The 27,331-nt window shown below is 43.1% G+C and overlaps 1 protein-coding gene and 1 pseudogene across 7 annotated transcripts in view; both read right to left on the reverse strand.

Moving 5' to 3' along the window:
* Nucleotides 1-10,024: 10,024 nt before the first annotated feature.
* LOC117083509 lies at nt 10,025-11,833 on the reverse strand (annotated as a pseudogene). Its single transcript, XR_004437109.1, has one exon. The product of XR_004437109.1 is annotated as an uncharacterized LOC117083509 (transcript).
* The window catches only part of SIDT1 (SID1 transmembrane family member 1), a 97,459-nt gene continuing 81,944 nt past the window's right edge, over nt 11,817-27,331 (reverse strand). For 3 of the 6 annotated variants that reach the window (XM_033211246.1, XM_033211251.1, XM_033211249.1), the window contains 7 exons: nt 24,863-24,877; nt 23,770-23,846; nt 20,223-20,269; nt 16,697-16,802; nt 16,492-16,602; nt 13,389-13,502; nt 11,817-11,953 (listed from right to left, as the gene is read on the reverse strand). In XM_033211246.1, coding sequence (XP_033067137.1) covers nt 11,891-11,953; nt 13,389-13,502; nt 16,492-16,602; nt 16,697-16,802; nt 20,223-20,269; nt 23,770-23,846; nt 24,863-24,877 — 533 coding nt within the window. In that variant the 3' untranslated portion in view covers nt 11,817-11,890. Of the gene's footprint in view, nt 11,954-13,388; nt 13,503-16,491; nt 16,603-16,696; nt 16,803-20,222; nt 20,270-23,769; nt 23,850-24,862; nt 24,878-27,331 lie in introns of all 6 variants that reach the window. The other 3 variants (XM_033211248.1, XM_033211250.1, XM_033211247.1) reach the window with 2 other exon arrangements.

Consider the following 27,331-nt stretch of genomic DNA (forward strand, 5'->3'; position numbering starts at 1 on the left):
CTATGAAAAAGGGCTCAACATCATTAGTCATCATAGAAATGCAAAATAAAATACAATGAGATACCACTTCATTCTCATCTAGAGAGGCCAAATTAGAAAGAACTGATAAATGCCAAATGCTGGCAAAGATGTGGAACAATGGGAACTCTCATACAGCACTGATGAGGGTGTAAATTGGTACAGCCCCTTTGGAAAACTGTTAGCAGTATCCTTTAATGATGTAGACATACCTACTCTGTAACTTAGCAATTCTGTAGTATACTAAGTATATACCATGGAAAAAAACTCACCAAAAGACATGTATAAGAATGTTCATAGTTGGCCAGGCACGGTGGCACATGCCTGTAATCCCAGCACTTTGGGAGCCCGAGGCAGATGGATCACCTGAGGCCAGGAGTTCGAGAGCAGCCTGGCCAACATGATGAAACCCTGTCTCTACTAAAAATACAAAAAATTAGCTGGGTGTGGTGGCGGGTGCCTGTAATCCCAGCTACTCGGGAGACTGAGGCAGGAGAACCACTTGAACCTGGAAGCCAGAGGCTGCAGTGAGCCGAGGTTGCATGCCATTACACTCCAGCCTGGGCAACAAGAGTGAAACTCCATCTTGGGGAAAAAAAAAAAAAGTTCATATAGCAGCTTTCTTTAAAGTAGCCGCAAACTGGAAACAGCTCAAATGTTGATCAATAGGAAAAAACATAAATGAAATGTCATATATTGCAAAATGAAGCTACTGATGCACACAGATACATCTCACAGATACTGCGTAGGTGTGGTGGTTCATGCCTGTAATCCTAGCCCTTTGAGAGGCCAAGGTGGGAGGAACACTTGAGCCCAGGAGTACATCCTACATGGTGAGAAAAGTCAGACAGAATAGTAGTTATCTCTGGGGCAGGGATTGACTTGGTACAGGTATGAGAATGACGGAAATGTTTTCCCCCTCCCCCTCCCCCTCCCCCTCCCCCTCCCCCTCCCCATCCCCCTCCCCCTCCCCTTCCTTCCCCCCTCCCCTTCTCCCCCCTTCCCCCCTCCTTCCCCCCTCCCCCTCCCCCTCCCCCTCCCCCTCCCCCTCCCCTCCCCTCCCCTCCCCCTCCCCCTCCCCCTCCCCTTCCCTTCCCTTCCCTTCCCTTCTTTCATGGAGTCTCGCTCTGTCACCCAGGCTGGAGTGCGGTGGCTGGATCTCAGCTCACTGCAAGCTCCGCCTCCCGGGTTTACGCCATTCTCCTGCCTCAGCCTCCCCAGTAGCTGGGACTACAGGCTCCCGCCACCTCGCCCGGCTAGTTTTTTGTGTTTGCCAGGATGGTCTCGATCTCCTGACCTCATGATCCGCCCGTCTCGGCCTCCCAAAGTGCTGGAATTACAGGCTTGAGCCACCGCGCCGGGCCTACCATGTTTTGCATCTTAACAGTGGTTACATTGGTGAATGTATGTGTGCGTGTGTGTACATGCATATGTGTGTATATATATGTAAAAATTCATCAACCCATATACACTTAAGAATAGTATACATTTTGTCCATTACTGAATATATTTTATACCTAAATGAAAAGATTAAGAAAAAATTATCTATGGAAGTTTGTTTTTTTATTTGAGATGGAGTCTCGCTCTGTCACCCAGGCTGGAGTGCAATGGCATGATCTCAGCTCACAGTAACCTCTGCCTGCTGAGTTCAAGCGATTATCCTGCCTCAGCCTCCAGAGTAGCTGGGATTATAGGCGCCCACCACCATGCCTGGCTAATTTTTGTATTTTTAGTAGAGACAGGGTTTCACCATGTTCTCCAGGCTGGTCTCAAACTCCTGACCTCAAGTGATCCACCCACCTCAGCCTCCCAAAGTGCTGGGATTACAGGCTTGAGCTACTGCACCCAGCTGGAAGTTTGAATAGATGTTGGTTTTCTCTTAATAAATTTCCCCTGAGTAGGCAATATCTAAAAGTCATTTTACTGTCATTGCTTTTTTTTTTTTTTTTGAGACAAGTTCTAAAAAGAGGTCTCAAAGAGAGATCTTTCTGTCACCCTGGCTGGAGTGCAGTGGTGTGATCATAGCTTACTGCAACCACAAACTCCTGGGCTCAAGGGATATTCCTGCCTCACCTACTCATGTAGCTGGAACTACAAGTGTGCATCACCTTGCCCAGTTAGTTGAAAAAATTTGGAGAGACAAGGTCTCACTATGTTGCTCAGGCTGATCTTGAACTCCTGGCTCAAAAGATCCTCCCTCCTTAGCCTCCCAAAGTGCTGGGATTACAGGTGTGAACCAACGCACTGTAATTCTTTAGAAGACATGGCACTATTTTGTGTCTTGTTCCCCTGTTACCTGGCTGTGACTTTGGGAAAGTGGCATAACTTCTTTGTGTCTTTTTGCTTCTCATTCTTACCTGTTTATTGTTATTATTACCTGTCCTGCATACCTCACAGGGTTGTTGTTGAGGACAAATGAGGTTTTAAATGTATTTTCCATAACCATCCTCATTTCCACCTCTCCTGCACGTGAGACTGAAATACAGTCTATACTAGCATATATCTGGTTGGTCAGAGTCAACAGCGCCTTTGCTCTTTTCCTCCCATGAGAAATTAAGGAGATGACGCTTATTTGCTTCTTGGATAAGTTCAGAAGTCAGGTAGGTTGGTTAACTAGTATCAGTGTGCTACTTAATTTTTCACATGATCAAATCAGCTACAGATTTTAGGGAAGATTTTGGGGGAAGATGCTAACATCCAGCTTTTAACTAAGTTTCTGCTGTGTGGGTCTGGTTGGTGGTGCTTTCTTACATTGCTTAATCACATTCAGATCCATGGTTTGGAAAAAGGCTGCAGGCTGACTGCAGTTGTGTAGAACTAACTGGTTTGGGAAGGTTTCTGGGAATTCATGGTTTAATTAGGTTATATCCCCCCTACCTTTTTTAAAAAATGCTGCCATGAAGTGATGTGCAAATTCACTTTAAATATTTTTATTTTTTATTTTTTTGAGACAGAGTCTCACTCTATTGTCCAGGCTGTTGTGCAGTGGTGTGATCTCAGCTCTCTGCAACCTCTGCCTCCTGGGTTCACGTGATTCTCCTGCCTCAGCCTCCTGAGTAGCTGGTATTACAGGCATGCACCATCACACGAGCTAATTTTGTATTTTTAGTAGAGACGGGGTTTCATCATGTTGCCCAGGCTGGGCTTGAACTCCTGACCTCAAGTGATCTGGCCCCATCGGCCTCCCAAAGTGCTGGGATTACAGCCTTGAGCCACCGTGCCTGGCCCACTTTAAATATATTTTTTAAAAAGTCCAACAGACAGCTTAGTACAGGAGGTGAAACAGGAGTATGTTAGCATGTCAGAGTTCCAAACCAAGTCCTATTGCTTTTTTTGTCTTATTTCTGGACAAACTTAGAAACATTTATCACCATTATCATTATACCCTAAATGAGGAAATATGATTTTCCAGTTCAGTGCAACTAGTTCCTTTGTCTAAAAATTTTCCTTTCCTTTTCTTTTTCTTTTTCTTTTTCTTTTTTTTTTTGAGACAGAGTCGCACTCTGTTGCCAGGCCAGGGTGCAGTGGCGCAGTGGTGCGATCTTGGCTCACTGCATCCTCCATCTGCCTCCCGGGTTCAAGTGATTCCCCCTGCCTCAGGCTCCCAAGTAGCTGGGATTACAGGCGCTTGCCACCACGCCTGGCTACTGTTTTGTATTTTTAGTAGAGACAGGGTGTCACCATATTAGCCAGGATGGTCTCCATTTCCTGATCTCGTGATCCGCTCGCCTTGGCCTCCCAAAGTGCTGGGATTACAGGTGTGAGCCACTGTGCCCGGCCTAACATTTTTCTTTAAATTTTTTGGGGGAAGAAAATTTAAAGTAGCTGGGATGAAACTACTACCTTATAGGAGGAGAGAGCTGGGCCCACAGACCAAGAACAAAGATGGTTTGACCACTGAGGGAGCTGTAGATTCTGCCTGATCCGTGGGGCCAGCACAGATTGGTTTTGGAGGCAGCTTTGGAGAACTTTTAGACTCCTGACAACTTTTTGAATTTTTGAATGTTTTTTAACCTCTAATTTTCTTTTTTTGTAGAGACAGGATCTTGCTATGTTGTCCAAGCTGGTTTCAAACTCCTGGCCTCAAGTGGTCCTCCTGCCAAGCGCTAGAACTACAGGCATGAGCCAACGCACTGGGCGACTGAATGTCTTTTAGAAAATAAATAACCCCACTACATTCCTGTGCTTTCTCTCCATTTTAAATTTCGTTTTTGAAACAACAGGCTCCCAGTAGTAACCTGATGCTTTATGCCACATATATTTTAATTTAAAATGAATCTTTGGGTCTATAGTGTTTTGCCAAGTGCAATCATTGAATTTATAAAAAGGACTTTGGTTCTTAACTTTACAAGCTTAGAACCTGAAGCAACGGTCCTTATATAAATCCAGCTGTTCCAGTTTAGAGAGCCAAAATGCTCCATAGCCGCGGTTTTATTGATTAGCTTTCATAAGGCACAATGAGTTCCATTGTTACTCAGGTTTGTAGATCAGGCATATGTCTTCCATATTTTGCAAAATGCTTTTCTTTTTGTTAATACTGTCAACAGTTATATAATTCTAGGCCTGTGTTTTGCACATATAGGTACACACAAAAATAAAAGGTGAATCTTCCTTGCAGCACAGTCTGTTGTCCTTCTCTCTGCTCTTATTACCTGAGCCACTCATTCCTATTAGTCCAGGTTTCTGCACCATTCACTTCACCTACTGAACAGTGACTTCTCCAACTTTCAGTTTCTCCATCTAGGAAATGGAACTAATGGTAATAGTAATAACTTCTCAGGGAGGTTTTCAGGATTAGATGTGGTTATGTGTATAAAACCCTTGGCAGAGTGCCCAATGATGAATGTTGGTTTTTTTTTTTTTTTTTGAGGCAGACTCTCGCTCTGTTGCTCAGCCTGGAGTGCAGTGGTGCAATCATGGCTCACTGTAACCTCCACCTTCCAGGCTCAAGAGATTCTTGTGCCTCAGCCTCCTGAATAGCTGGGACTACAGGCGCATGCCAACACGCTCAGCTAATTTTTTTTTTTTTTTTTTTTTTGAGATGAAGTCTTGCTCTGTCCCCTAGACTGGAGTGCAGTGGCGCCATCTCATCTCACTGCCACCTCTGCCTCCCGGGTTCAAGCGATTCTTCTGCCTTAGCCTCCCGAGTAGCTGGGATTACAGATGCAAGCCACCACACTTGGCTAATTATTATTATTATTTTTTGTATTTTTAGTAGAGACAGGGTTTTGCCATTTTGACCAGGCTGGGCTCGAACTACTGACCTCAGGTGATCCACTCGCCTCGACCTCCCAAAGTGCTGGGATTACAGGCATGGGCCACTGCGCCAGGCCATAATTTTTTGTATTTTTAGTAGAGACGGGAGACGGGGTTTTGCCACATTGGCCAGGCTGGTCTTGAATTCCTGCCCTCAAGCGATCCACCCGCCTTGGCCTCCCAAAGTGCTGGGATTACAGATGTGAGCCACCGCACCCAGCCAAATGTTGGCTGTTTTAATGACCAGTTATGCCAACCTTAATGTTCTATAAATAGAAATTGGAAGGTAGGAATTGAGGACATAAGTTTCCAATAGTAAGATCTCACTAAGAGGGCAGACTGAAAGCTTCAGTCCCATACTTGTCCTCCAGCAGAGTGAGGTTGTTGCAACCTTTAGGAAGAGTTAGGCAGAGGAGCTATTTTTGTTTCTTCAAGGATGGAATAAAATCATCCCCACTCCAATTATCCTTCTCTCTAGATCTCTGTTTTCTGCTGAGATTAAAACTGGGACTTTCATTTTTCTTATGAAAACTTTGAGGTCATCAGTTAAATCATCTCTCTTATTTTTCTGACTTCTCCCCTTTTACCTAGGAATGATAATTATTCACTTCCCCAGGGCAGGACAGGCCGATAGGCTGTAAGCTTCCCTGTTAGTCCCAATATGATATTTTAAAATTCTGCCTGTAGTAAGTAGTCTCTGTAGTCTCAGCTCAGTGGACCCCAAGGCTTCCTTTCTTTTGCTTTCAGTTTGTTTGAAAACAAGATCACACCCATCACATCAAAAGTTTTTCCTCCTCCTTTAGTCCCCCGTCCGCAACCCATTTTATAGACACTGAAACGGCCTTCTGCAGGCTCCATGCGTCATCCGTGTCATCAACACTACTACCCAATGCTTTTCATGAAGTTAAGTAATTTTCTTTTCCTTCTAGCTTAGCTCTTAGCTTCCATTACTCAAAGAAGCAGCTATCTTTCCCTGTTTGTCCCAATCCAGTCTCATTGACCTTCTTGTTTAAAGTCACCTTCCACATTCACAGCTTTTAGGGATGGTTCAGGCTAAAATCATATCTGTTCCCTTCCCCCTTAGACTTTCAGAAATCACTAACTGCTTGAGCTTGACCTTCGAATGAGTCTCCATTTGAGGTCTTCCAGGTTTATGTTATTCTTGCCGCATCTCAGTTTTCCTTTTCGTGAACGTTCCATCCACATAATTATTATAAAGTTCTAGCCTTTGAAAGTCAACTTGAAATTCTCAGACATGTTTGGAGGAATCTCAGTGAGAAGCCTATTTCTTCAAAGCCACCCTTCCCTGAGAACCAGCATCCTTCTCTGATACCAGAGCCCAAGCTGGGTCTCCCTAATTACTTTATTTCTGTGTTTGGTTTTGTGGTCGAACTGGGAACCATAGAGAAAGCCTGAACCTCCCTGAAGAGGTCTCTTAGGGAGGCCTCCAGAACCAAATATGCTCTCAAGGAATTCGGTTGTGAGAGAGATGCTATCAGCAATTAGGGCTTTACATTTCAGCATAAACATTGCTGACAATTACTTGAATTTTTTTCTGTTCTACACATAATGATAAGATTCTTATAAGGATGTTCTCTTCTTGTAGTTTTTGGCCTGATTATCACAAACAGATTATAATCATCTGTTTTTTTCATGTCCATCTGAGTCTAGCCCAAATATTTCGTGACTGTTTAGTAAAACTATATTTCTGATTCTATGTAAGTGAACAGAGATGTGATGAGAGAATAAAGGGGAAATGCACCCCCTCAAAAAGCTTATTACTTCGCAAGGTGTCCCATGTTGAGATAAAAGCAGAGTAAACCTCATGCCTAAATATGTCCTGTTTCCTAGAAGAGGCCTGTCTAGTACCAGGGTGCCTTGTGAAAGGTTCAGATAAACAATTTAATGTAAATCATAAAATGCAAACCCACTTCTTCCTGGGATGGTAATGTTGCAGCACCCTAAAAGAGAGATTGTTTGAATTATTTTGGATGATATTCCGCTTAAAGCACCTAGAGTCATAATTCACACAAAAAAGTCAAGATTTAAATATAAAACAGGGGTCCAGGAGCAAGCCATGTGGAGACTGTATATCAGATTTCTCTTGCCTTGATTTGAAAATCTTTCACTGTTTAAATCTGTCGATTTTTAAATCATAACTACAATGCTGGGACAGGAGATGGGACCCCTAGTTTTTATTTAGCACTTGACTGAAATGTAACATGACTTCAAGGCTCTTTTATATTACAAAAATGCCAGCTATTGTTCATCTCCAGTGAAACGAATAAACCTTAGATGACAGGGACTTCAAGGTAGACAAAAGGATGTAGGACAGAGCCAAGGAATTTAAACAATTTTAAGAATTCAGGGAAAATGATAAAATCTCTTGATCTAGAGATATTTAAGAAGAAGGCAGGGATCTTCTCTCTAAAATTGGGGGAGCAAAGGGTACTTCTTCATGAACAATGATGACCATCTAGTCTTTTTTGTACTACAATAAGGATAGCAAGACCATGCTTCAGGAAAGCTGTCCAGTGTAAACAGGCCCTGCCTTGGAATTCGTTGAGTAGAGGTCTCTTTCTACAGAGGTGACCCAGGTGAAACTCCCTTACTCTGGTGTTCCAGAAACTCAGCGGTGAAGGCTGATCCGTGACTCTTCCCCAGATTCCTCCAATTCATGAGTATTCAGGCCTAAGATTTAACATGCACTTAACCTTGTTAACAAAGGTGTCTTCGTATTGAGGAGACATTAAAACTTAGCCATGTAAATATATCTTGTCTCCTCCAGTGTTAAAACAACAACCACAACAAAAAACAAAACTACTACAAGCTGGGTGGAATCACGGTAAACAAGCATTTTCCATTGACTCGAGCAGAGCAAACAGAATCTCTACCGATAGTGCTTCTTCTTAGTTTCACCAGGGACATTAGATTCATAGTGGTTCATTTCAAAACCATGCTTCTGCTTTCAGGGACTGTTTTGTCACCTGTAGGCTGAAGCGTTCTCCTTAGCTGAAGATGCAAGCTTGTCCTACAGAATGTTTGGTAATAAGGGTGGGAAGGGAGGGAAACATTTGCACGTGGCATTCCCTGAAACAGGGTTGAGAGGAGAAAACCTAGGTTTTCCTTGAGATTCCCAGGGCAGAGACAGCAGTGATGAGGTGTCACATTATAAATAGCCAGGCTTTCCCACTTGGCCCTAGCTTTGGTAGCATTTTTTTTTGTTTTGTTTTTCATCTGAGGTGGAATAAGGATATTCAGGGCCAGAGTCAGGGAAATGCAGCCACAAAGGACAAAGATGGGGGTAGGGATGGGAGGAAGCTGAACAGCTGTGGGCATTGTCTCTGAAGGTGAAGAGGCCTCCCAACCTGTTCAGGGCCTCCTGGAGCTGAGGACAGGAAACGGAACAGTTGGTTTCAATGAAGAGCCCCTGGAGGAGAGAGATCCCAGACTGGCTGACCGATCCACTCTTGCCCTGCCTCCCTGTGGGATTCAGGAGGGTGAGCTGAGGATCCCGTCTGCGTGAGCACTGCTGCTGGTACCCTGCACACCTCCACCTTCACCATTCTCACATAGAATCATGGAGATGTGCCAGCTGAGGAGGTGAGAGTTTCAGCCACTTACCCAAGGGCACACCGTGAGTAGGTGGACTCCAGAATCTTCCACAGATTGTACTGTTCCTTCTGCGAATAGTGTTTATCTTTGTTCCTCCCTTTCCCCTAAGTTTTGGATAGAGACTATCACCCATATTGAGGAGGATTTGGGTATTTGATTTACCGACACATGCATTTTGTCACCCCACAGAAACTTCTGGTGGGTGCCTGGAGTTACATAGAGAGCAGCTGCCATTTTCTTTGCCCCAAGGAGTTAGCTCAGTGACCTCTTTCAGTCATGGAAAGTCCCCTCCCCAGATAGACTCCGGCATTCCACTGGCTTCTCCTGCTGCTAAAATAAAACCGGGCGAATCCGTCAGTAAACCGTGGAGCATAAAGAGGTCGGGCTGCTTCTCCAGCATTTGTCAGGGGTGTGAAGAGGTCATTTTTTATGTGCACAGCTTTGCTCCTCTGGCTGCTACATCTCTGTCCTGCTCCAGCTGAACCGCTCTTATTACTTCTGTGCTTACTTTGCCAAGAGCCTCTTCACAGTGACCGCTTTTCTCCAGTTATGCTCCTGTTGAACTCAGCTTTCTGAGTAACTCTTCCTTTCCCTTTTAAAGAGCGAAGTCCATGAACCCAGGCGAGAGTTATCATAGACACTGTACTACAGAAATGGCTCGTTAAGCTCTTTAAGCTCTCCGTGCTCCCCTCCACCCCAGCACTTGTGTAAATCCTACAGATACAGCTGAATGACTTTATGTCTCCCAACCGTGAGACTGGCGCTGTGGAAAGAATTAGCAACACGTACATTTAGAACTGGTATTTGTAAAAACAAGCCTGGTCTGGATTTTCAGTATTGTTGTAGGAACAAAACTGACCACAGTGTGTGAGTTTGTAGCACAAGACAGACGTGATCAGAAAACAGTGAAGGCTCCAGCAGCATAGTCCACCCTTTCCTCCAGGGCCCTCTCCCCATTTCGACTCACATTTTCCCGAACAAGCTACCAAACAGGTTATGCATCTGAAAATTTATTCACTGCAGCCACAGGGCGACTTGAATGGACTTTGTGTTCACATTTCCTCCCTTGGTCTTCTGCGGATTAGAAATCATAGTGCGTGAAGATAAAGAAATTAGGTCAAACCAGCCATAGTGGAACAGGTTCAAATCTTTATTATTTTTTATTTTTTAAGAGATGGGGGTCTCACTCTGTCATCCAGGCTGGAGTGCAGGGATGCAATCATAGTTCACTGAGCGTCAATCTCCTGGGCTCAAGTGATCCTCCTGCCTCAGCCTCCTAAAGTGTTGGGATTACAGGCGTGAGCCACTGTGCCCTGCCAAAATTTTTTTTACATGTTGGATTAACACAACCATTTAATTGGTGGCCTTCATATGGTCAATGGAAGCCAACACTTCTTAAAGAATACAGAATAACAGAAGGCTAAGTACACATTTGGGGACTTTAAAAAAAAATCACAGAATAGTTCACTGAAAGCATCGTTGTGTTTTTAAAATCAGGAAAAGCTTGCTGTTCAAACTTCTGAAATGGATTTATGAACACAATGCAAGTAGTTCAGAGAAAGAATAATAATTTTTAAAAATTCCTGATCCATGTCTCTAACAAATGATCAGGAAAGCAGAGGCGAGAGGTGACTTTAATTTCACAAGCAAATATATACGCATGTGCACATTTATGCATCTATTTTCTGATTACATCATACTCCAGGCAACAAGGGAGCCTGGTCAATGTAGGACTTCTCAGACACAGAGATGCCAGACAGTGTGAGAGTGGAACCTGGATGCTGAGCTTGCCAACACCTTACTGGGGAGAGAATGAGAGTCAGGTGCAACCGAGAGACAATACTAGACAATACTAGATTAGCTGTGCATCCTGAGAGTTGCTTCTGAGAACTTCAGGGAGGAAGTCTAGAACCCTGATCTACATAAAGTGACAGATGGCAGACTTGCTGTGGAGGACTCCTGAAGTAGTGTCCCTGGTTAGAACGCTGATTTCTTCCCTAAAGGTGATGTGGGCACAGAACTGCGCTGTGTGAATGGGAGGGCCAAGAAAGCACTGCTCACTCAAGAAATTCACTGCTGAATTTGCTCTGGCAGCCCAAGTCCCTAAGGTGAGGCCTGTCTGGCTGCTGCTGCTGTTACCAGTCTTTTAGTATGGTTAGTCATTTCTCTTGTTCGTGCTGCTGTTAAAAGAGCTTTTCCTGTTTCTCCTTCTGCCTTGAAGCTGGCCAGACATCTGTGGAGTGACAGGGCCTTTCCAAGAAGGCGGAGTTAGAGTGATGAGGTCCACACAGGTCAGTGAGATGAAGACACGAAGGAATATGTAAGCACCCAGGCCTTGGTCCCAGTGACAGTTACTTGTTAATAGGAATGCGTGACAAACCCCACTCCTGAGCCCTTCTGATGGCATCAGAAACCTGGGGGGAAATATACAGAGTTTCTTCTGGGAGGTGACTAGCTGGTGCCACTAGAACATCTATCCCAGTAGGGCAGGGCCTGGGGTCACCTCCCCACCATATTCTAAAGAATCACATCCTCCTGCTGGAGAGCGGGTGTTGCAGAGGTGTGAAGGGGACCAACACAGTTTCTGGGCAGGAATCCAAGCTGCTGGCCTTTCTGGGCAGGGCGACAACCGGAGGGAAGCGTGCAGCAGCATTCTGCCATTGCTGGCAAGTCTCCTTGAGGGTGGGAGGGGCCCCAAGATGGCGAGTTGACTTGGATGCAGCGCCTGTCCCTGTTGTACTCCCAGAGCTGCACATGGAAGGAGTGAGTGTTTCTCAGCTCCTCAGGTTTGCGTCTATCCTCAAAACATGGCTCCCCTTCTGCCTCCCTTCTTGCAGGTTTAAATCTCCCGCAGCCCCTCTCCTTCCTGTGTGAAAGCAGAGTTGGCTCTACAGAGGGTGAGTGGAGCATCTGGCAGTGGTTACTTTGCTGCGGTCACTGTAATTTTCATGAAACAGCACCAAGATTGATCGCTCCCTCCCCTCCTCTTAATGTTGGAGGTTCAGAAGACAGGAATCTGGTCTCTCCGAACCACATCAAGGTCATCATCCAAAGTTAACAAAACCTGAAACGAGAGGGACAGAGAAATGAAAGGAATGGACAGTCACTGCCACACTAAGTCCTGTTTTCTCTCTGAGATGCCCACAGACTGGAAACTGTTAGTTCCCTCTCATTCTCATGCCTTCTGCAGCTCTCTGCAATCCCTTGCTCTTAATAGGCACTTACTCTAATGATACAATTCATTTGTCAATTAATTCAAACATTCGTGAAGGTTTATGATGTGCTATTCCAGATGCTATGGAGATATAGTTTATAATGAAAGAGACAAAAATCCCTATTCTCCATGTAGCTTACATTCTAAAGAGGGCTTTAGACATGAAACAAATACATGAGTAAAATATAGCCCATTAGATAGTAGTAAGTGCTAAGGATATAAGTTAAATAATGGAGGGAATATAGGAAGTATCAGGTATGGGGTGGTAAAAAATTTTGATAGGGTGGCCTGGGAAGTCATTACTTAGGGGACATTTAGGTCAAGAGTCAAAGGGAATGAAGTCCTGTTGGATAGAGTATTGCTATATAAGAAATGTACCCTTCTCCTCCATTTCTAGTTCCCTCGACTACTACTGTCCCCACGTGGAACCTTTGGTTCCACTTTTGTTGTCTCTGTCTCTCTCATGAAGGCGACGATCAGAAGTAAAAGACAAGGAATGTTTATACAGATTGGCTAAGCTTCCCAAACTGGCCACTAGGGGGTAGCCCTGCTCCACTCTTGAAGTTATACGGCCCGCCTGAGCCCGCTTAGCAGGGAGCCCAGGCGTCTAGTGGTCTGGAGCCTGGGAGTCTAGTAGGGTTGTTAATTGTCGCTTGAACCTGCCTACAGGCACCATGGACTTTTAATTGGGGAAAGTCAAAGTTAGGATTAAAGGATGGAACTATAATTCAGGGTTGATATAAATATGCATGGCTTCTGAGAAAGGGTTGGGGCAAAAAAACAGAGAAACTACAGGAGAGATTTTGGGACAGACTGATCAGAAGGCAACAGAGGCGTGGCTGCTATCCCAAGCCACTTAAGGAATATGTAAAATATTTGTGAAATATTCAGGGAGACTGGAGGAGGAGGAGGAGGAATGTGAATATGGCATGAGAAGGAATAACCCAATGTTATCCGAATTGCTAAAAGTGGTTCCTGGGGGAATTTCGGGCATGTAGGTCTAATAACCAATTCAGAAAAAATGTGCTGTGCAACTTAGGGAAAATAATTTTGTCCCTCTGTGTCTAAAGATATTGAAGGGTAAAAGAAAAACTAAAGATCTAACCAAAGGATATAAAATTTATAAAAGAAATAAGATGGTCTGTGTATTGAATTACAAGGGGGAAATAGAAAGTAAAATTAGAGAGGACTATGAAAAAACAATGTAAGGAAGAGCAGAAGAAGAAAACGAGAGTACAAGGTGTAAAGAGAGAAGGAAGTCACAAAAAGATAGATACGAACTCACCAAGAATGAGAAAAACAGAGCAGCAGCAGAGAGGAAGTGCCAGATGTCATGGTCATCGAAGAAATCCAGCAGAATGCACTCGCGGTTCTTCTCCCGGGATTCGGCCGGAGTTCCCTGGAGGAAGGTGAGGCAGAACATGGGCAAGATTCCCTCAGTTCAAAGAATTGAACATCTGGAAAGTTACAAAAATGCTACTAGATGTCTGGTTTGAAAAGTTAGCTTCCGATGAAACATACATCCACACAAAAACCTGTACACAAAGACCTGGAAAGCACAGGCAACAAAGCAAAAATAGAAAAGAAAGATTACATCAAGCTACAAAGTTTCTGCGCAGCAAAGGAAATGACAAAGTGAAGAGACAACCCACAGAATGGGAGAAAATATTTGCAAACTATCCATTGACAAGAAATTAATAACCAGAACATATAAGGAGCTCAAACAACTCTAAGAGAAAAAAATCCAATTTAAATATGGGCAAAAGACATGAATAGACATTTCTCAAAAGAAGACATACAAGGCCGGGCGCGGTGGCTCAAGCCTGTAATCCCAGCACTTTGGGAGGCTGAGGTGGGCGGATCACAAGGTCAGGAGATTGAGACCATCCTGGCTAAAACAGTGAAACCCCGTCTCTACTAAAAAGTACAAAAAACTAGCCGGGTGAGGTGGCAGGCGCGTGTAGTCCCAGCTACTCGGGAGGCTGAGGCAGGAGAATGGCGTGAATCTGGGAGGCGGAGCTTGCAGTGAGCTGAGATCCGGCCACTGCACTCCAGCCTGGGCGACAGAGCGAGACTCCGCCTCAAAAAAAAAAAAAAAAAAAAAAAAAAAAAAAGACATACAAATGACAAACAGGCATATGAAAAGGTGCTCAACATCATTGATCATCAGAGAATGCAAATCACAACTACAATGAGATATCATCTTACCCTTGTTAAAAAGGCTCGTATCAAAAAGACAGGCAATAACAGATGCTGGCGAGGATGTGGAGGAAAGGGAACTCTCACACACTGTTGGTGGGAATGTAAATTAGTACAGCCACTGTGGAGAACAGTTTGGAAGTTCCTTAAAAAACTAAAAATAGAGCTACGGCCAGGTACAGTGGCTCACGCCTGTAATCCCAGCACCATGGAAGGCACAGGCAGGTGGATCACCTAAGGTCAGGAGTTTGAGACCAGCCTGGCCAACATGGTGAAACTCCGTCTCTACTAAAAATACAAAAAACATTAGCTGGGCATGGTGGCGGGCGCCTGTAATCCCAGCTACTCAGGAGGGTGAGGCAGGAGAATCACTTGAACCTGGGAGGCGGAGGTTTCAGTGAGCCAAGATCATGCCATTGCACTTCAGCCTGGGAGACAGAGGAAGACCCCGTCTCAAAAAACAAAAAACAAAAACAAAAACAAAAAACAGAAAAAAGAAAAAAGTAGAGCTACCATATGATTCAGCAATTCTACTACTTGATATATCTCCAAAAGAAAAGAAATCAGTATGTCAAAGAGTTATCTGCACTCCCGTGTTTATTACAGCACTGTTCACAATAGGCAAAATACGGAATCAATCTAAGTTCCCATCAACGGAGGTACGGACAAAGACAATATGATACACATATCTACATAGACAACGTACATATACATACAAACACAATAAAAATACTACTCAGCCTTAAAAAAGAATAAAATCCTGCCATTTGCAGCAACATGTATGGAACTCGAGGCCATTATGTTAAGTGAAATAAGTGAAGCACGGAAAGACAAATATCACTCATATGAGGCAGCTAGAAAAGTGGATCCCATGAAGATAGAGAATAGTTTGGTAGTTACCAGAGTCCAGGAAGGGTGGGGGGAGAGGGAGATGAGGGGAAAAACAAAAGAATGTATGTGTATTTATGACCGCTGAATGGCACACTTTAAAATGGTAATGATAGCAAATTTTATACGTATATTTTACCTCAAGAAAAAAACTTGTACACAAATATTCACAGCAGCATCACTCATAATGACACAAAAAAATAGAAACAATCCAACTGTCAATCAGCTGATGAGCAGATAGATAAAATGTGGTATGTCAGTATAATGGAATATTATTCAGCAATGAATAGACAGGAAGTACTATGTATGTTACAGCATGCTTGAACCCAGGACACATAAGGGAAAGAAGTCAGACACAAAGACCGTGTATTGTGTGATTCCATTTACATGAAATGTCCAGAATAAGCAAATACACAGAGACAAAAGGTAGATTTAGTAGTTGCTTAGGGTGAATGGGTTAGGGAGAAGTGAGGAGTGAATGCTGTTGTGTATGAGGTTTCTTTCTGGAGTGACAGAAATGTTCTAAAATCTGTTGTGGTGACTGTTGTGATGGAATGCTAAGACTTCTTCCTGTTCTGTGCCTCAGATATACCAGTAATTTCTTAGGCTTCGGCTCTGCTATCTATGGACGGGATGTAATAATACGTGAGCTTGGGTATTTTTTTTTTTTTTTTGAGATGGAGTCTCGCTCTGTTGCTCAGGCTGGAGTGCAGTGGCAGGAACTCGGCTTACTGCAAGCTCTGTCTCACGGGTTCAAGCCATTCTCCTGCCTCAGCCTCCCGACTAGCTGGGATTACAGGCGCCCGCCAGCACGCCTGCTTAATTTTTTTTGTATTTTTAGTAGAGACGGGGTTTCACTATGTTGGCCAGGCTGGTGTTGAACTCCTGACTTCGTGATCCACCCGCCTCAGCCTCCCAAAGTGCTAGGATTACAGGCGTGAGCCACCGCGCCCGGCCTGGGTATTTGTTGATGGGTGGAGATTATGAGAAAGATGAGGAGATGCACTACTCCAGGCTTTTGACCACGTTAAGCATCCACTGGGACCAGCGTCGTAATACAACATGCAATGAAGACCAAGTTTGCAATGTCGATAGTGCTTACAGATTTATAAAGGGCCACCCTGAGAATGATAACCACACGCAGTTAGTGTGCATTTATGTATGGCTGTTAAAAACCATCCCTGGTAGAGAAAACTTTCATTTTAGACACTGTGAAAACACATTAAGAGAGGGAGGTAGAAAGGCCAAAATGGCAAGTTGGAGAGAGAAGTTCTTTTTGGATAAGAAAACTGGCCTCTTACCTCCCAGCTGCTGAGATTCTGGAAGAAAAAATACAGGGCGGCAGCCCACATCACAGCGGTGGCCACGATGCAGAAGAGCGGGACTGGGAGCACCTTCTCAGAGCTGCGGAGCTGCAGGGGAAGAAGCAGATGCGGCCTTATGGAGGGGTCTCCGCCTTCGCCTGCCCGAGGGCCCGACGCAGCCGCTCCCGGCGCTCGCTCTTACCTTCATGATGATGTAAAAGGCCAGGTACAGCAAAAGGTTACAGATGAAGATGCCCAGCATGTAGGAAGCAAAGTCCCTGGGACGGTGTATCAATCCGAAGAGGGCACTGCGGGCGTGGGAGAAATGTGGGCAGCCGTCCGTGAAGGTGGATTTGTAACACTACTGGCTTTTCCAATCCCCTAGTCCTTTGAGGGGGAAGGGGAAGTTTCTTTTCTTTTTTTTTTTTAACTTTTATTTTTAGTTTATTTTATTTGTTTTTAAACTCTTACCTTGTGATGGAACAGTAGATTTTTAAAATAATACTTTAACATATAAGTATCTTTTTTTTTTTGAACAGTTGGAGTCTCACTCCCTCACTCAGGCTAGAGTGCAATGGCGCAGTCACGGCTCACTGCAACCTTCACGTCCTGGACTCAAGCGATCCTTCCACTTCAACCTCTCTGGTAGCCAGGACTACAGATGCATGCCACCACTTACAGCTAACTTAAAAAATTTTTTTTGCAGAGGCAGGGTCTTGCTATGTTGCCCAGCCTGGTTTTGGATTCATGTCCTCAAGCCATCCTTTTGCCTCAGCCTCCCAAAGCCCTGGGATTACAGCTGTGAGCCATGGTGCCTTGCCTATATAAGTAACTTTTAATTTATTACACTTTCTTCCAAGCATTCATTTCTAACAACCATGTAAAGTTCCCATAACTGAAAGCAATGTAAACAATCATCTTTCCTCTTGTGTTGAAGTGAAGTGTTTTCCCACATTCTTCGGTTTTTCACTATTATAAGAAACACTGCAATGAATAAATACTTTCAGACATTGAGCTTATTTTTTTCATTTAAGATTAGTTCCTTAGAATAGAAGCAAAATCATCTCCATGATTGGCTTGACACTCATTATCAAATTTTTGCTAGCTGTCCATGGTTTTAAAATTAATGCTAAAGTTAATTTTGGTTGGAGTTAGCTTTAATTTTGTTCCAAATTCTATTCAGTTATAGTATGTCCTTTATTACATAATTCTTTATCTCCTTGTTTTGAAATTGTTTTTAATGAATACACATCCACATACATATTTTTCAAAATCTCAATATCTCTATCTCTATCTAGTTGGGTTTCTGTCCTCCATTCAGATTCACTGATTCATATTTCTAATTTCTAATTTTAGATCAGTGCCTCACTATTTTATTATCATTTTATAATATGCTAGATTATCTGATTAGGCTAGCCTGCACTGTTCCACTTGGTAGCCACATGTGGCTATTTAAATTAAAATTAATTAAAATTAAATAAAATTGAAAATCTGCTTCCTCAGTCACACTAACCACATTTCAAGTCTTCAATATCTATGTGCCAATCGTTACTGTATTGGACTGTATGTGTGGAATATTTACATCACTCCAGAGAGTTCTACCGGACAATGCTGGGCTAGTCACCTCTGCCCCTCCTTCCGTTAATCTCTTTTTCAAAGATCTTTGAAATTTTTGCCTAACTAGGCAAATAACTTTTAGAATAAAACGTAAAACCTTATTAACTTAATTACTATTCTAACTCTAAATGTATACATTACCTTGAGAAAGGATATCTTTGCAATAGTTATCTTTCCACCCAGGACCTGATGTCTGTCTTCATTTAGCTTAATTTTCCTTATGACTCCTAAGAAGATAATTACATTTTCTACAGAAAGATTGTGTACATCTCTCAAAATTTATTCGTAAATATTTAAAGTGTAAAGCTACTATTAATGGACTCTTTTTATTCATTTTGAATTCCAACTGACTTTGTTTTTTTTTTTTTTTTTGAGAGAGGGTCTCACCATGTTGCCCAGACTGGTCTCAAACTCCTGGGCTCAAGCAATCCTCCTGCCTCAGCCTCCCAAAGTATTGTGGTTCTAAGTGTGAGCCATTGCATCCGGCCTCAACTGACTTTGTTCTGTATAATATAGAAAATTTTCTTCTCCCAGATTTTGAAATCTTTAGTATACCAAGCAACTCTTGTACCTCCTTCCTTCAGATTCTCTAGTTATTAGCTTTTTGTTACATTTGCTTTGTCATTTTCTCTGTGTGTGTGTGTGTGTGTGTGTATATATATATGCATATGTATGTACATACATCTCTATGTCTATATGTAAATACACACATATGTATGCACACACATCATTTTTCTTCTTCAAGACCATATGAAAGTAATTCCCTTTAAAATAACATTCATGGGAAATCATTCCATGTCTTTATGGAGCAACTGGGAAGGAGGTAGCCCACGATCAGATAATCAAGGTGAAGTCTATCATTGAACCTCCTTCATCCCTGCAGGCCCTCTCGCCTCACAGAGCTGTCTATGAAGAGAGGCCATCTGCCTTGTCTTGTGAGCAGATTGTGGATATGGTTTTGCTCATATGAGAGACGGAGACAAGCCAAGTGATTTTGAGTCCCCGGGGTGATAGTCACAGGCTGTTCATTACAAAGAGGCTGGCCCCTTTTCTCCCCCAGTGCCCTCTCTTTCAGGACCACCAGGACTGTGGAGTCTGCTAGAAGGGTGGTCAAGAACAGACCACTGCCCAAGAATCCTCTCATCTTGACCTGCCCCCAAGTAAAGGAGGAATCCTTAAATGGTATACATCTTATCCTGGGGCAGTCCCTGGGGTGACAACATGGGGAGCTTCTTCCAGAAGCACATGCCCCCCAGATAAGACTCAGATTCTCATTACTTGATTCTGGCTTCCTCTGAAGGCATGCCTCTTCATTCCTTAATGTTCACTGAGATTACGGAATCTTTTTTTTTTTTTTGGTCAAAGGCCACTGACCCTGAGGAGCTCATCAGCTAGGAGCTACTAATAAAAGCAGTTAAACTTACTTATTGTTTGAGTGATCACTAAAACATTTCACTAATTTAACTGTATAAATTGAGAATAAATTGCATAAAATAATTGTGGCTAGCAAAAATAGGCATCTGTTGTTCTGTTCTATTTTGAGCCATTTGAGGAACAAAGGCCATGGGAAAGGAGGAAGAAGAATGATGTAGGTAGAAAGAAAGAGGTTAAGGTTAAGAAATAAAAGAGGGACTTGCACACACACAGACACATACACACACATACATTTAGTAAAAGAAAAATTTCTATAGAAAAGAAGGCCTTCTGGGTAGTCTTTATGGAAAGTTCTGTGAAAGAGTTTAAAGCTATGTTGGATTTTGCAATCAGTGGTATAATTATCTATCTATCTATCTGTCTATCTATCTATCCATCCATCCATCCATTCATCTATCCATCCATCCAACCATCTATCTATCCAATGTATCCACATAGATTTAATGAGTTTTGATGTTTGTCTTGTTGAGCAAATGAACTCAATGCCTCAGTGTTTTTAAGAGAGGCTACAATTGCTACACGAGAATGTCCTACTACCTTTTTTGAGTCTCTAGAAAAGCAATCCTACCTTCTCCTTAATTTCAGATTTCTTCGTAAAAATGACAGTCAAGGAAAGCTAAACCACAACGTTGCGGGCATTAATAAAGGCAAAAACATGTTTTCATAAGACTACTTACAAGGACCAGTTAATCAGATTCCCCACAACCAGCAACACCATTCTATCCTGGAAAAGAGGAAAGAAAACATCAAATGAGAGGCTGCACATCCTTCTTTTCTTTTAACCTCCTGTAGTGGAAGTATCAACTATGGGAAAACAATTGCATTGGTGAAAAACATTTTCTATGGTTTTAAGAGTGCCTTGCCTATGATCTGACACTGATTGTATACAAAGACTAAATGGCAAGGCTTCTAACTGCAAATAGACCTGACCTCATCCCTGAGAAAGAAAATGTGGTGAGCAAAGCAGGACTCTATTTCTCCCCAGTGTTTAGTGGAGCTGTGCCCACAGACCCACTTCTCAGTGCGGAGGCTGATGGGATGTGCTGATTACAGAATTAAGAGAATTCTGCCACTGGTCCTATGTAACCGAGCACTGTTTTTCTGGGGTGTACTACTTGGCAGCCACAATTGCAACTCTCAGACCCCAGCTGTAGGGAGTTAGTTTTGTACCCATTACTCTGGTTTCAAGGTGGTCCTGAAACTCCCAGGTTCCTATGTCTACAATATACAGTCTTGTAGGGGAGAAAACCGGGAGAAAAGGTCAGTTTTAAAGGACAATAGGCCGGGTGTGGTGGCTCACACCTATAATCCCAGTACTTCGGGCAGGCAGATCATCTGAGGTCAGGAGTTCGAGACCAGCCTGGCCAACATGGTGAAAGCCCGTCTCTACTAAAAATACAAAAATTAGCCAGGTGTGGTGGCACACAACTGTAGTCCTAGCTTCTTGAGAGGCTGAGGCTTGAGAAGCGTTTGAACCTGGGAGGCAGAGGTTGAAGTGAGCTGAGATTGTGCCAATGCACTCCAGCCTGGGCGATAGAGCAAGACTCTGTCTCAAAATAAATAAATAAATAAATAAATAAATAAATAAATAAATAACAATTACTCTGACAGAGATTTATTCACAATCTGTCCCTGTCCTTTGCATACTACTTAAAATTTTAGGAGAGATTTGATCATACTTTAATTTGCATAACCACTCATCTACTATTTAAAAGTAGCAATTCTTTGTCTTTTAGGTGATCCATCCAATTTGGAGGAAGTAACTTCATTAAAAAAAAATTAATTCACCTATTAGAATGACTAACATCCCCAAACAGTGACAACACCAAATGCTGGCAAGGATGTGGAGCAACAGTAACATTCACTGCTGGTGGGAATGCCAAATGATATAGCCACTTGGATGACAGTTTCGTAGTTTCTTACAAAACTAAACATATGATTGCCATACAATCCAGCAATGGTTTGATATTTAACAAAAGGAATTGAAAACTCATGTCCACACAAAAGCCTATGGAAAAAAAAACTATGAATGTTATAGCAGTTTATTCATAATTACCCACACTTGGAAGCAACCAAAATGTCCTTTAGTGGGTCAATAAATAAACTGTGGCACATCCAGACAATGGAATATTATTCAATGCTAAATACAAATGAGCTATCAAGCCATGAAAAGACATGGAGGAAACTTAAATGCCCATTACTAAGTGGAAGAAGCCAGTATGAAATGGCTCTATACCGTATGACTCCAATTACGTTCTGGAAAAAGAAAAACTGTGTCAACAGAAAAAAGATTAGTGGTTGTGAGGACTTAAGAGGGAGGGAGAGATGAAGAGGCTGAGCACAGAGGATTTTTAGGGCAGTGGAACTGGCTCATATGATACTATAATGGTAGGTACATGTCAACACACTTGTCAAAACCTATGAGCGTACATCAAGAATGAGCATTAATATAATGTAAGCATTACATGGGTAGTAATGATGTGTCAGTGTAGGCTCATCAACTGTAACCAATGTACCACTGTGGTTTGGAACGTCCATAGTGGGGGAGGCTGTGCGTGGGGGGCAGTGGGGGCAGGGGTATGTGGGAAATTTCTGTACCTTCTGCTCAATTTTTCTGTGGATGTAAAGCTGCTCTAAAAAATATAAAGTCTATTTAAAAAAGGAAGCCTCCATCAATTAATGTAAAAAACAAAAGCATTACTTGCCTCTCCTGGTTCACAGGTAAGCAGGAGAACTTGCCTCTCAAAATACTCACAAGTCCTAATGGACTTTTTCATTCTCACCTGAATAAACCTTCCAGCCTCAATTCCCTTGTTTTTAGTGCTTATAGCTCCTGCCCAAGCTCTAGAGTGCTCACAGATTTCCATATTCCTTTAGAAAAAATATTCTGATTATAAAGGATTAGCAGGTACTTGCTAAATCCCTGAGTGCCAGGCCATACTAGCATCACTAGTTCTGACTGCAGCACTTTGTAAAGCCTGGGCAGTGGGCTCAGAGGAGGAAGGTAGCCTTCCCAAGATCACTGACCAGAGAGCCAAGAGAGAGCTGGGACCAGGGCCCTGAGCTCTGAGCTCACTACAGAAATATATCATACACTGAAGTATATTCCAACTATCAAGCAATAAGCACAAGTTATAAAAAATTCTTGCTCATTGTGAAAATCAAACAGTACAGAAATGCATAATGTGGAAGTGTAAGTTTCTAATGACCGTGACTGGAGTGACCATGGGTCCCAGTTTGCTGGAGATAGTCCTAGTTTACCCCTGCTGTCCTGGTGGAATTATTAGTGGTGTGCCCTTCACTTCCACAAGGGTACCTCTTTGGATGATTATTTATAGGGGTGCTCTGTCTTGATCCTCCCCATAGTTATGATCACTGTTCATTTATTTTTATTTTATTTTTTAAAAATTTCATTATTGGGCAGGGACAGTGGCTCACGCCTGTAATCCCAGCACTTTGGGAGGCCAAGGCGGGTGGATCACCTGAGGTTGGGAGTTTCAGACCAGCCTGACCAACATGGAGAAACCCTGTCTCTACTAAAAATACAAAATTAACCAGGCATGGTGGTGTGTGCCTGTAATCCCAGCTACTCAGGAGGCCAAGGCAGGAGAATTGCTTGAACCCAGGAGGCTGAGGTTGCAGTGAGCCGAAATCGCGCCACTGTACTCCAGCCCAGGCCAAGAGCAAGGCTCCGTCTCAAAAAAAAAAAAAAAAAAAATTGTTATTATTATTTTTTATTTCCAAATTTTATTCTAAGCTCAGGGTTACATGGGCAGGATGTGCAGGTTTGTTCCATGGGTAAACATGTGCCATGGTGGTTTTGCTGTACAGATCATCCCATCACCCAGGTATTAAGCCCAGCATTCATTAGCTATTCTTCCTGATCCTCTCCCTCCTCCCACGGGCCCCACCCTCCAACAGGCCCCAGTGTGTGTTATTCCCCATCACGTGTCCATAATCATCACTGTTTAACAGTTGGGTAGATGTAGTTTCTTCTTTTTTATATACTAGCAAATATTTTGTTTATAAAAATGAGACCATGTTAGCTTGACTTTTATGAGAAAGAGTAAGCACCATGATCCTTCCCCACTCGGGCCTTTAGCCACGCTGGGCCATCTGGCCCTCTTGATTTTAGGAGACCTGAGTGACTGCCCCAAGCCTGTCCCTCCTACTACTCCCCTACTTCCTGGGAGAGGGTCAAAGAACACAGGAACATGCACGTACCATATACAGAGGCCGGCTACACTGCTGGATACAGTCTGTGTAGAACACCATGGCAGCCCGCCGGAAAATTCCCAAATCTGCTGATAATACAAAAATGCATGGTGAGAAGGCTTAGTCAACAAAAATACAAATACTCTGAAGTGGCCCAAGCTTTTGGAGCCAGAATGATGTCATCCTCACTTCATTAAAATGCATTAGAATGCTTTGCACCTAATAGGTGTGCAATAAGCATTTGCTTTGAAAAATGGTATTGTCATTGAGGGATGCCATATCCATGCATTACACAGCAGGAAAGCGAGGAAGATGGACATGAGCAACAAGCACTTGCAAATAACATGGGTGGCTGGCCGACCCTTACTCTGTCTCCTTCGGCTAAGCTTCTTTTTGTTTACAGTTTACTCTGGTGGTGGTTTCTTTATAGTAGAGATGTTATGGGTCTCCTCAATCTACTTTAAAACACATGCTCTCTCTAGAGGATGGGAAATCTTAGCTTGTGAAGGTTCAGATCTGTTATTTCTCAACGTGGTTATAAGTTAGTAACAATGGAACTAAAGGCTCACTGAGCATGTTCAGAAAATCTATCTGAACTGAAACAATCATCAAGGGAAGGTAAGTTAAGATGGGGAGAAAAAGACAGGAAAGGTTTTTTAAACATAGTTGAAAAGGATGATATGAAATGCAGCAAGTGTGTGCATTAAAATGTTACATGAACAGTCAGGTTCAACGGCGGGCTGTGTTTCTGTGAGCTGTCCACATCACAGATATCGAATGCCAGTCTGGGTCTGCCCAAAGCAAACATTTTCCAGAACGTGGATCTCAGCTCTGCTGTGAATCCTGCTCCTCCTCAAGGTTAGCCCCAGGGTCAATTTAACCAGGAGGGAAGACACCTGTCTCTGTGGCATCCCAGAAGAGGCGTGGAGCAGGCTGGGGTGGAGCGCAGTCTCCCCTCTGAGCCTCTCTCTGGCTCCCCACTCCCATGGAGTCTGCCCAGCCTGAAAGAGGGTGTTCAGGGGGCAGGGCTGCCAGGACAGCCAGGTGGGTCACTTTGATAAAAAAGCAATCTAGACCCCTGAAAAGGGTGGCTGAACATTACCTGTATCAGACACATCTGAATCAGGAAGCAGATAAGAAAGGAGAAAAAAAAAGAAGAGATTGTAAGAAAGTAGCCAAACATGTAAACTACTGGTCATTTTGTATTTTCTTGAGATGGATGACTTTAATTTTGCTTTCTGATTATGAAAGTAATGTTTACTTGTCAAAAAGAACACAGGATCTTTCTGCTTGTCTCAAACATTCAGAAGTCTTCAAATCCTCAAAGAGTGAATTGAGACTTTTCTCTTTCCCTGTCTACTTTCATGCACCACTTCCAATTTATAATCCAGCCTCTCTCATGAGAAATCCTGGAGGTCGTTTTCCAGAGCTCTGGGAATGGGGGACACAGTAGTGATTTGGGGAAGCAGCTCTCTGGTTTATGAGAGATAATGATTAAATGTTCTTCCTCATTGCTGCTGCCTTTCCTGTGTCCACATTTATTTGCTTGTGTAGCCCAAGGGGCCACAGAGAAAGGACATGTGATTAGAAAGCAAAGGCAGCTTATGACATGGGTAGAAAGGCTGGAGTCAGCTGAACACTGCCCACGTATCCAACTTCCTGGCTTTGGACTAAATTTAGATACAGTCATTGTCACGACGAAATAGAACGTTTTCTTTTGACTCTGGTTCATCTGTAACCACCTGGGGAAGACTCCAAGGGTATGGAAATGGAAAATATTCAGTTAAACTACGGGCTGGCTAGCTCCCATTTGCTGTACTAGGCCCACTTGCCATGAGTCTCTCTCCTGGGGACCCACCACACTGGGGAGGCGGGCCTGTGTGGATGGCGTCAGTGGATTCTCTGACTTTCCTTGGACAATGGGGAATCCCAGCAGGAGACTACAGGGACAAAGGAAGGAAAGTGAGCTCGGAGGACTTATTTTGCTGGCGTCCTCCCTGTGAGATTCCTGCAGGCTGGCCAGAATGTCAATGAAAGGTCACTGCTCCTTTCAGAGTGACTTTTTCCCCCATAACTCTCTCCTTCCACATTTTGGGAACCATGTCTTCCCTGTCTTTTTGGGCTTATAGATGTAAAAGCTTCACTGCTGCTAACCCCAAGTTTCCATGATATCCTTTTATTCCCCTCTACCCCATCCACATCCTGTGAATAGTCCTTCTGTGAATAAATCCTTCTCTTTCTTTGTGTGTGACATCTTTTTCCTGTTGGGACCCTAACAAATTATTCCATGGTCATAATATAATACGCTAAATTTCACTTCTTTTAAAAGATAGGATAATTTCGCATTGTAAAACTGCATAAGATAAAGGTGGTATAAATGTATGAAAGCTCCTCTGTGCATTAGTGCTCACTCCACTGCGTACATCTGCACTCAAGTTTATTTTTCCAACTCTGGAAGAAACCAGAACAATAATGCTCCGAATTATTTTCCTTTTGAAAGTTTAGTTTGTATGACTTCACTTACCTTCTGTCTGGTGGAGGAGCATGACCAGCGTGCCCTGCCAAATGTTCTACACAACTGGCTCAAGTAACTGGGAGATTTGGAGGTATGCTGGCTATGTTCATGCCAGAGGTAAATCTACTGACCATGGAAAAAGAACTAACCTTTGAAAACGAGCAATTGCTCTATTCAGTCTTCTAGTCTTAAAGCCATTCATTTATTTAGAATTGCTCTTAGACCTGGACAAGAGGGTCCCATATTTTAGAGGCCTTATTCCCTCGTGAGTGAGGAGTCTGCAGGGCCAAAGGACTCCTCTTTTCCTTCTTGAAATTCTGAACTCCAGGGTGCCAGAAGTGTCTACCTGCCCAGAAGGCTCCGAGCCTGCTCTAGGGCCTGCTTAGCCCCCTTCCCTTGTCTATCCTCCTGAGGGCAGATGGCACCACTAAGGCATACCTCTAGGGGCAGGGAATGGCCAAGTGGTGGCTATTTGTGGGGTATGTGGATGAACATCGGATGTTGGGCAAAGGTGCCACATGCATACCTGTGAGACTCCTTAAGACACAACCAGAGGTAGAAAAAAGTGTTCTTTGAGGAACCAAGAATTTTAAATTTGAAACTAGGCCTTCTAAGTTGCAGTGGAGGTATATTTTTCCCTCCCTCCCTCTCTCCTTTCATGTATTTAATAGCTTTTTAGTCCACTTTATGACTTTGATGTTCTTACACATAAGCTATGCAGGGTTTTATTTGGACTTTTGTTCCGGGCTTTGTTAATATCAGAGATTTGCCTATGTTTACATATAATAATTTTCCTTGAAATAGACAAAAGGATATTTAAGTCTGACTTCCCGTAACTTAAAATGATTTTTTTTAATTTAAATGCTCTAAAACCACTTGAATCTGTTTTCTTGTATGATGACTGACCAACAGCATATCACAAGGTGATTTCTGTAGAACATGCAATGCTCTCTGATGAGTTGGAGGGAGCTCAGCAGGTATCCTGCCTCTAAGATTGGCAAGTTGGTCTCAAAAGTTCCAGCCCTAGAATCTGAAAATATATAATTCATTCTTGAC

Source organism: Trachypithecus francoisi, unplaced genomic scaffold (genome assembly GCF_009764315.1).
Source record: "Trachypithecus francoisi isolate TF-2019V2 unplaced genomic scaffold, Tfra_2.0 Lachesis_group0, whole genome shotgun sequence".
NCBI classification, from domain to species: Eukaryota; Metazoa; Chordata; class Mammalia; order Primates; family Cercopithecidae; genus Trachypithecus; species Trachypithecus francoisi.